We start from the raw sequence: 10,849 nt of genomic DNA on the forward strand, positions 1-10,849 counted from the left end.
GGCATTCCTATAAATATGGATTGCACTTCATCCCCTTAATATATTTTGCAAAAAATGATTTGCAAAATAAAAGAAGGTGTAGTAGGGCCACCAATTGACAGCCTTCCCGTCACGGTAAAGCACAGTTTAGAAAACAATAATGCATTGGAAATAGAAGATTTTCCAGTGGTATAGACAGTGGATGTGGATGTGAAAATCCTGTCCTTGCGAATTAAGATGGTGGTTGATAGTAATGGTATTAATCTTTTTCACAACAATGTACTTTGTTTTTTTTTTTTTACCCTGGATAGAACATTGATAATAAATTTTATTTGCACTCCCACTTTATTAGTAAGGGCAAATTACTCTTTACCCCTCTATGGTTTAGTATTTTTTTACATAACTCCCTATTGTTTCAAAAGTTATATATAACCCCCTCATGATTTGGATTAAAGTGTCAAAGTGACAAAAATGATCATTCGTAACATAGTCACCTAAAATATCAAAAATATCCTGATGTAAAGTTGAAAATTATTTATTAATCAAGGGGGGTTATGTGTAAATTTTAAAAATTATGAGGGAGTTATATAGTAAATTATTATTAAATCATAAGGGGATCATATGGTAAAATATAAAATCATATGAGGTTAGTGTGTTATGTATTTATTAGGATAATTTTGACATTTTTAAAAGTTCCGTTACGAATGACTATTTCTATCACTTTGAAACTTTAATCCAAATCATGAGGGAGTTATGTATAGTTTTTGAAATCATAGGGAGGTTATGTACAAAAATACTAAATCACAGGGAAGTAAAGTGTAATTTGGCCTATTAGTAAATCACATTTTCCTTCCCAACCAAATTGCATTCCTAAATTCAGGTAAACCGGTAATAATTCTCATTTTGACGGGGTTGAACACTGAAAGGTAACAGTAAACGATTGCTAACGATAACGTCGGTAAAAAAAGAAAAAAAATGAAGAGATAGAGAATGAGAGACTAAAATTGCTGGGCCGCAGAAACGGGTTTAAGGTATTTGAACTAGTATTTAAATGCTTCCTCCGTGCTTGGCTTAGAATCAGAACTCAGGAGGACACATAAATACTGATCTCCTGAATCGTTCCCTTTCTTTTGGGTGGCAAGCTACTCGGAAGACACACACACAAATAAAACACAAAGAATAATATCCCGATCTGTGGATCTTTGACAGACCTACTCGCAAAACAACAAAACAAGAAGACAGCATCTCTTTGGAGCAATGGATCCTACCAGAAAGTTCGTCAAGCATGTCAAGCGCGTCGTCTTCAAGGTCATTATTTTCATTGATCTCTGTCTCTCGTTCGTCGGTTTCTTATCTCCATGGCTATACATATGTCTTTCTACATTGATCTAAGCTGCATGCAAAGCCTAAGTATTATTAAGTAGGTCTTTCATTATGATATGCGTCGCGAAGTCGGTGTCATGCAGTATTGCATGTTGTTGTTCAACAACGCGGATTATTTCTTCTCCCTTTTATTTAGTATTTCTCTTGTCGTTCGATAAACTATTTTTATAGGAGTGATGAATCGAGTATTAAAGGCGTTCGCACAGTTTAGCTTTAAATTTTTTTTTTTTTATCGTTTTGTAGATTTGTTGGGAAATAAAATTTGTTTGCCATTACGGCTACTAATTGCCGCTATTTGTTAATCGCAGTATTTAACCTAGATTAAGGGAATATCTTATCAATTATCACGCGTATCTAACGCAGGTTAATCATGTTACCAACGTGTTCTGGTGTATTAAACTCCAATGCTAAATGTCACTATCACAAACAAACAGCACAATTTAGAAAACAGATTTATCCCTCTTTTACATTTTGCGAAACTTTTATTTTGTTCTCTGTAACTTTTAGTTTTATTCAACAAGGTAAGATTCAGTGTCCCATATTTTATTTTCTCGCTTTTGATTTGTTTGGCCGTCATCTATAATTGTAGTCTTGTTCCCAGAAGGAAAGGGGGGGAAATGAAAGAAGGGAAGAATGAACAGAATATTTGTAAATAAATAGGAACATGCATGAGATATAATACGCGAAAGGAGTTGCATCTGTTTTTTTGGCAGAAGACGGGGAGTTCTTTTTATGAGTATTCATCTTTTTCAACCGGTCTTGTACAAATCTAAGCCCTATATTTCCAACTCAGTAACAGTTCTTGAATCTGACTCTCAAATCCAGTCCATTACGAAGCAGTCCTGAAAAATTTTTAAACCATTTCTAATCGTCTCAAACTAATGAACGGGGCATATTTTTTGTTCTAATCTTACTTTTTCATTAGAGTTTCTTTCATTTATGTCCAATTAACCTTGGTTTACCAGTTAACTAATCTTTGGTAGCATAAGATTTTCTTTCATTTATGTCCAATTAATTTTGGTTTTCCCGCTAACTAATTTTTGGTTCAAATTTAATTTGTTGCATTAATATGACTGAATCTGAACTACTAAAGATAGTACTACTATGAGAGTTTGTGCTCTTTAATTCATTAGTCGCTGTACATCCCCGCAGGTAGGTACTGCAGTAGTTACACGCGATGATGGAAGATTAGCAGTTGGCAGAGTTGGAGCTATTTTTGAGCAGGTATTTCTGATTTTTCCTACACTCAATGCATAGATGCCAATTCGGGTAGAGAGTGAATTTCACATTTCATTACAAAATGTTTCAAACAGCTATGAAATAGTTAAGTATAATTCAGCACTTATCTGATCAATGGCTTAAAAGTTCACAACTAAAGCTGTACTTGAATTAAATGTTTTTTGGAGTTAAGGCTCCTTAATCACAATCAATGATTGCTTTTCTAAACTGGGGCTTTAGGAGACATTATCTTCTTTGATTCCATGTTTGGCTTCTGAGCTTAGCCATACATTCTAATAGTTGTCGTTTTCTGCACAAACAAAATGCTGCAGCTTGAAGAACTCAATTCTCAAGGCTATGAAATAATTCTAGTGACATCAGGGGCGGTTGGAGCAGGAAGGCAGAGGCTTAAATACAGGAGATTGGTCAACAGCAGGTCAGGCAATTGCCTTTTGAAGTAACAGAACACTTACTTTGCACGTTTGCATAACTGTTTTTATCTCTCTTGGTCTTATTTAATTATATTTTTCTCAGAAAATAAACACAAACGTTTAATCCTTTAATTGATCTAGTTCTTCTTAGTCGTTCAACCCCTTTCCATGAATTCAACAGCAGAATTTAAAATAACGTCTTGATGCTAATACCACTTCTTTCTAGGAATAACCTAACCATGATCACACTTGCTGGGATTCTTAAGAAAAAGAATTTTCACACCTTGTCTGTTTTTGTGCGTGTATATACCAATTTGGATACAAAAACATGCACAACTTATGCCAGTACAATTCTGTTAACCTACAATCATTTGTCTTTTATTTGATTTTAGTGTAGGTTGATTGCAGCATGCAAGTTAATTAAAAACAAGTTTCCATGCAGACTTGGATGGAAACAAAACTAATATTACAACTTGAATCCCACATTTCTTCTCCCTTATGAAAACCTTCCAAAGAAAAACTCACAAATATCTCTTATACTCTCCTCTCCTTTCCCTCCTACTTTCTCAATCCAATCCACTGCAATCTGAACGGTGCTATGAAGTTTGCTATTCGCAAGTTTTTGTGTTAAATAACACATGTATCGTGTTTCTAATCCGTGTAGAAACATGTTAAATTGGAAATTTTCTGTTGTATTTTGCAGTTTTGCCGACCTACAAAAGCCACAAGTTGAAATTGATGGAAAGGCTTGTGCAGCTGTTGGGCAGAATGGTCTTATGGCTTTATATGACAACCTATTCAGCCAGGTAGTATTTCTTGTTGTTGAGATCGTTGGGGTGTATTAACATGGGCAGCAATTTTTTAGCACTTCAGAATTTATACACTTCATGTGATCTCCTACATCTCTTCATTTTTGTGCTAATATGGTAAATTACCTTCCATTTTCTTTTCATCTGTTACAGCTAGATGTGACATCTTCCCAACTTCTAGTTACTGATAATGATTTCAAGAGTCCGGATTTCAGAATGCAACTTTCTGAAACAGTGGATACATTGCTATCTTTAAGGAGTATACCTATCTTTAATGAAAATGACGCTATCAGTACTCGACGAGCCCCATATGAGGTATTTGACTTATCTTATTCATCTGATTCTCTTAATTTTCTTAACAATGTTGTGTTGCATTATAGTGCAAGATCAATAAAAGCTGCATAGAAGATGTATTTATATTATTACATGATGTGATTATTTCTTTACTGCACATAGATCTTGTTCCCCAATCAAACACACTGAAAATAATTAATTTCACTTATTTATCTGAGAAAAGAGGAATAAAGTTTGAGCATCTTTTATACATTGCATCTTCCTAGTATAATTGAACGTTCCATCATGGTACATAGAATGCTTACTATCAACAAGTCATTCTTTTATTAGTTAATCATAGTGGAAGAGTTTATCATGGTATGTTTAGAAAAAACATCAGTTGGGAGCTTTATTTGGAAAGAATATCATTTGCCTAGAAAGTTCGCCTCGCAAAATAATGAATCTAATAATACACATAATCTTTGCAATTTTTTGGAGGTTATGGCTCATCAAGATTTCTCAAAATAGCTGCCTTATTGTTGTGTATGTTGATAGTCTAGAATCAGAGTCATATCATATCAACTTGTAGTTGTGACTTTTGAAGTAAAGAAAGAGTATCAACTATCTCATTATTTTTTTGTGATTGGACCTGGCAGTGCAATGCCAAACACACAATGCAAGAATATGAAGGTTTAGCTTAGTTTAATTCATGGTAGCAGCTTATTCTGATCTGCTAATGCTTTTCCAAAGTGGTTAACAGTTAGCATTTCATGTGTTTAAATCTCTTTGACCCCACCTCAGGCCTAAAAAAACAAAGGTTTTGGTCTGATTTGAGCGGAATTGTCTTATAATGATATTAGACCTTTCTTTTGCAGGATTCTTCTGGCATATTCTGGGACAATGATAGCTTGGCAGCTCTATTGGCACTTGAGCTCAAGGCTGACCTTCTTGTTTTGTTAAGTGATGTAGAGGGCCTTTACAGTGGCCCACCAAGTGATCCACATTCAAAGCTAATCAATACATATATTAAAGAAAAACACGAAGGCCTAATAACTTTTGGAGATAAATCCCGGGTTGGGAGAGGAGGAATGCATGCTAAAGTAAAGGCTGCAGTTCATGCGGCAGATTCTGGTACTCCTGTTATTATAACCAGGTAACTCAGATTGCATCATTTCAGCAAACTTATTATCTCAAAAACTAAATATGTCAGGAAAAATATCTAATCCCCTGGTAGTTTTTTTGGGATAATGAGATCTGACAAATTATCCGCTTCTTTTAACAATCATTCATCAGTCTAATCTTCTGATGATGTATTATCAGCCATAAGATTTATGCTGATCCTTCTTTTGTCTGTGTACCTGGAAGTGGTTTTGCTGCAGATAATATCACAAAGGTGCTGCATGGACAACGAATTGGTACTCTCTTTCACAAAGATTCACATTTGTGGATTACACTCACTGATGTTGGTGCACGTGAGATGGCACTCGCAGCTCGAGAGTGTTCCAGAAAACTTCAGGTAAACAGATACCTTTTCCGCTTTCTTCAATAAATAATTGCTTCGCTGTTCAATGAGTTTAACTCAATGTTTATTAGAAAAAAGATCTCTTTTAAGGATACAGTAATCTCTAACAAGTTATTTGTCTGCAGAGCATTCCTTCACATGAAAGGAGGAAAATATTGTTGGATATTGCTACTGCACTAGAGGAGAAGGAAAGTGCAATTAAGGCTGAGAATGATGCTGATGTTTCTGCAGCACGCAAAGCTGGATATGATGACTCACTAGTTTCTCGTTTACTTTTGAAGCCTGGGAAGGCAAGTACTGCTTGATTTTCCACAAGATAGTTTCCATTTTCATTTTTGTCCTTCTGTTGTATGTGATCAATTCAACAACTGTTCTTTTTACAAGAATCCTATGATAGAAACCATCTCTTTCTTTCTACTCAACCACTTTCCAGATCGCAGCCCTTGCAAAATCAATTCGTACAATTGCAGATATGAAAGAACCCATCGGTCAAATATTGTCGAGAACTGAGGTGAGTTGCATTAATATTCCTGTAATTGAGATTTTGTTGCTTTTTAATCAAGAATTGAATTACATGCTTATCATTGCATGGAAAATATGTAGGAACCATGAGATATTTTGGTAACCTTAAGCTTTTAATTAGTGTTAATCTAATTTCTAGCTGAAATTTTCAGTGTCACGTGATTCAAATCTTATTTATCTCTTCCAAATATTGAGCTTGCAATGTCAGAGAAAGACAAATGGGCTAAACTGAATGCTAAAGAAATGTTGCAGAAATCACACAAAATGGGGGGAAAAAAGCACAAGAAAGTTGATTTGAGCCCTCGTATATGCTGGATATGCGATTTTGTCAGAACATAGATTCTGGATTTTTGCTGCTTGATCATGCTTTAATTTTGTTATACATCTCTTCTTTTGTAGCACCTATGAAATTGCATTTAGTTGCATTTAAAGTAGGCTGACTGCACTTCATGCAGCTTGCAGATGGACTTGTTTTAGAGAAGACATCATGTCCTTTGGGTGTCCTGTTGATTGTTTTTGAATCTCGACCTGATGCACTCGTTCAGGTAATTCACATACATCTTTTACAGGATCCTTTAGCTTATTTTTCATTCTGAATCTTTTCTTTTGGAGAAATGATAAGTATCTAAAGCATAATGTTACATGTATATGGCTTGTGGAAACAATAGAGGTGGTGTAGAGCTTGTATTAGGCAATTTTAGAGGAACAATTTGTTAAAACCAACAATGGATAAATTGGACAGTCAATGAGCCATGCCCGAGTGGCTGCTGTAATTGTGTCATACATGGATTTAATAGGTTGCTTGTGTCGCAAACTCATCACTATCTGGATTTGTACGGCTCTGGTCTCTTCATTCCCCTCTATCTAAGCTGAATTCTTTCATCATTCACTGTTCTTGTGAGCTGCAATCAAATTGCTTGATACAGATCCACTGACAACTGTTTAGAGTCATCAGCTGAGTTTCATTTACTTGGTTATTTTATTTACCATATTCTTCCATGAATTGATTATTTGTCAAATTGTGTGTGCAGATTGCTGCATTAGCAATTCGAAGTGGAAATGGACTCTTGTTGAAAGGAGGCAAAGAGGCTAATCGCTCAAATGCTATCCTTCACAAGGTCTGAGTTATAATCTGGCCATTTATGGACTTAATGTTCAGCTGCATTGTCATTTTGTTGAGTTGATTTCTTGATAAGCTTTCGATTAACCTCTGCAGATAATTACATCAGTCATCCCAGATACTGTTGGTAAAAAACTTATTGGGATTGTGACTTCAAGAGAGGAGATACCTGACCTTCTCAAGGTGAGAATGGAGAATGCTTGTTGATCTTTCCATTAGATATCTGTTCTAACATATTTAATCTATGACAGCTTGATGATGTGATAGATCTTGTCATACCTAGAGGCAGCAATTATCTGGTTTCACAAATCAAGAATACTACAAAAATTCCAGTTCTGGGTCATGCTGGTAGGGGGAAAAAACTAATGAATTTAGTAAAGAAATAGAATACAACTGGATATTCCACTGAATATATGGTTGCTGTCAGATGGAATTTGTCATGTTTACGTAGACAAGTCAGCTAATATGGACATGGCAAGGCATATTGTTGTGGATGCAAAGCTGGATTATCCTGCTGCCTGTAATGCTATGGTAAACTGAATCTCCGATCTTCTGTCCACTGAGGCCATTATGTTATTCATTGAACATTCTTAGATATAATAGAGCTTACTTAAAAATTACCTTCGTTGTTTTTATGCTGTAATATTTTGCTAATGCATCCTATGCTGCTTTCTTTGTAGGAAACACTTCTTGTGCACCAAGATCTGACAACTAGTACTGGGTTTCAGGAACTTCTTGTAGAATTGAAACACGAAGGTACTAGTTAATCTCAGTGAAGTTTCACCAACAATTTTAAATCCAACTAGGTTTTTTGTCCATTATCCTGGATTTTGTACCATAACCACAATGGTTGGTCTTGTGCTTGTTACACAATTGAAACTAAAATCCGCTATGCACAAAACGTCATTAGAAAGCATCTTCACTCGCTATGCACAAAAACTCATTAGAAAGCATCTTCACTTTAGGTGGAAGATTGGCCAATTGAAACTTCTTCCAGATTTTAGCAAACTCTGACTTTGTTTTTATCAACTCTAACTCATAAAAGTGAAGCAAAAGGAAACCAAGAAAAAAGAGAAAGCTGGAAAACAGCCAAGTACATTTTTTTTAAAGGTTTCTAACTTTGTGGCAGAAACCTCATGTGGCAACTATTGATTCTCTTCCGCCATCTTTGCGAGATTTGTGTTTGGTCGTATTGAATAAATAAACCATATTTAAGTAACTTTTCTGAGTATAAGTTGGTGATTGTTGGTGCTGTTCTGCCATTTTTTAGAAAGCTGCACTAGTTAGAAATCATTACATAGATCTGTCCACAAAAGTTTCTTCTAGTTTTGAGATGATAACGTGCATTTCTATTTGTAATGGTGTTAATTTTGAGGAATGATGCATCATTTTTAAATGAAAAGGGTAGATTTTAGTGTTTTTCTATAAAATGTGAATGAAAGACAAATGATAAGGGGGAAAAAAAAAAGAGTAAGTTTCACTGTGGTACATTTATGATTGCAGGAGTTAGTTTATATGGTGGACCGAGAGCAAGTTCTCTGTTCAACATTGCATTCGCAGACTCGTTTCACCATGAGTACAACTCTAAGGCTTGCACAATAGAAGTTGTGGATGATGTGCAAGATGCCATTGATCACATTCATAAGCATGGAAGGCATGTTTGTCACTTTTGGCCTAAAAAATGCAAGGTTGTGTAATACTGAGCTATCACTGATTTTTTTTTCTTTCCCCTGTTTCTTCTTTTCCTAGCAGTGGCCATACTGAATGTATTGTTACGGAGGATCAAGAAGTTGCTGAATATTTCTTACATCAAGTTGATAGGTAGATAAGTGGTATTTTTCGTTATGTAATATTCTACATTGGCTTGTAATATTTTCTGAGCAAATTAAGTAGTCTAAAAATGGTACCATTTTGGGATTGAGACTTTTTAAACTGACATTACGGGTTGTTGCTTCCTTCAGTGCTGCAGTTTTCCTTAATGCAAGCACACGCTTCTGCGATGGGGCGCGTTTTGGACTAGGGGCCGAGGTATGGACTTGGACTATTCATGGATATTATTTGAGTTTCGACAGGTTTGAATTTATTCATTTTTTCTTGTTGGATTAAGGTTGGCATAAGTACCAGCAAGATACATGCTCGAGGTCCAGTAGGAGTTGAAGGACTGCTAACAACAAGATGGTTTGTACTAGCTTCCCATGAAAATGGCATCTAGTTCTTTTATGTTTGTCTATGGCTGAGAAACTATAAAATCAAAATTCTCGATTTTAATCCTTTTGGAACATTGTGAAATGAAGGCATATACTGATTTTTTTTCATTTTATATTATGGTTCTTAATCTCATGATTTTGTTGCATATTCAGGGTGCTTAGAGGTACCGGACAAGTTGTGAAGGGTGACAAAGGGGTTGATTACACCCACAAGAAGCTAGCCCTTGACTAAACAAGTCAGAATCTGAACATTTCGTGGAAATGATGCTTGAAATCCATCGAGATTTGTTGTAGTCCTCTTACCGCGGTCAAGGATGAAGTATAGTGGCAGAAAGTGATATACTTTTAGTTTGGTTTCATGTTTCTGAGAAATTTACTTTCAGAGCATTATTTAGAGAATATTGGAGAGCAAGAGCATTTTTCAGAGCATTATTTAGGTTGGTTTCATGTTTCTTTCTTGTACATGTTCTATTTAGACAAATCTCAAAGTCCTCCAAGGCTACTCGGGTCATCTCACGTATGTGTGGGTAGATCGAGCCTCCATTCTTGCAAAAAACAAAGGTTCGATTCCATATCCGCCTAACGGAGTTCTATTTAAACACTATTTAGAACTGTAGAGTGAGCTAAAGAATTACTAAAGTAAAACTTCGCAGTTGTACTCACATTTTATTCTAAATTTTCTGCTCTATGTTTCTGGATGAGATCAATAGATGTTATGTATTTTTTTTAAATTATTATTCTAAATTTTCTACTCCATATTTCTGGAGTACGATATTTTCTGCAAGAATAGTTAGTTGTTTAGATGCTTGATATGAATTCCTCCATTAATGCTTGAAAGAAGAGGATCAAAAATCCAAAAATTTTTGCTACTAACACAAGTTGGCTAGAAAACCTGGGCATTCAATTTTCAAATTGTGTCTCCTCCGCAACAACCCCGGAATGTTCCAAATTATTTGCTTTAAGAAGATCTTTAAACAAGTTGAATTCTTGTACAAAGAAATCCTTCAACTTTGTCTTTGGCAAAGATGGCAACCTTCGTAGCATAAGAAAATTAGCAATACTCAAGGCTTTGGCTATGGGTACTGGTAAGTTAACCCCCCAGATGTCCGGTCAACCGCTAGCTCTCTTTTGTGGGGAGAACCAGCTAGCTCTGAGCTTGAATGGCATTTCATTAGCCCGGAACGCAATAGGAACAACAGATGGAGTTGCTTTCGAAACCATTGATGAGAATGCCATTTTCCTTTTGTCTCTTGCTTTTCTGAGGAGGAGGAGGAGAAGAAAAGATTCAAGTCTTTTCTATAGCGTATAGGGTTTTACATGCGAAGGTTTTTATCCCTCCAAGGGGCAAGGCTTTTGCCTTGGAGATCAAGCAAAATATGCAGACG

General features: G+C 35.6%; 1 protein-coding gene across 1 annotated transcript; it reads left to right on the forward strand.

The window, feature by feature from the left end:
- The first annotated feature begins 1,230 nt into the window (after window positions 1-1,230).
- LOC113775086 (delta-1-pyrroline-5-carboxylate synthase-like) lies at window positions 1,231-9,960 on the forward strand. Its single transcript, XM_027319823.1, has 20 exons — window positions 1,231-1,287; window positions 2,515-2,586; window positions 2,913-3,016; window positions 3,715-3,817; window positions 3,974-4,135; window positions 4,969-5,246; window positions 5,459-5,609; window positions 5,741-5,905; window positions 6,049-6,126; window positions 6,593-6,682; window positions 7,169-7,255; window positions 7,354-7,440; window positions 7,509-7,605; window positions 7,685-7,788; window positions 7,938-8,013; window positions 8,761-8,911; window positions 9,010-9,078; window positions 9,219-9,285; window positions 9,365-9,435; window positions 9,618-9,960. Exons 1-20 carry the CDS (start codon window positions 1,237-1,239, stop codon window positions 9,694-9,696), a joined length of 2,142 nt encoding a protein of 713 aa, XP_027175624.1. The 5' UTR covers window positions 1,231-1,236; the 3' UTR covers window positions 9,697-9,960.
- The last annotated feature ends 889 nt before the right edge of the window (window positions 9,961-10,849 follow it).

The sequence above is a fragment of the Coffea eugenioides genome, chromosome 6 (genome assembly GCF_003713205.1).
Source record: "Coffea eugenioides isolate CCC68of chromosome 6, Ceug_1.0, whole genome shotgun sequence".
Classification (NCBI taxonomy): Eukaryota; Viridiplantae; Streptophyta; class Magnoliopsida; order Gentianales; family Rubiaceae; genus Coffea; species Coffea eugenioides.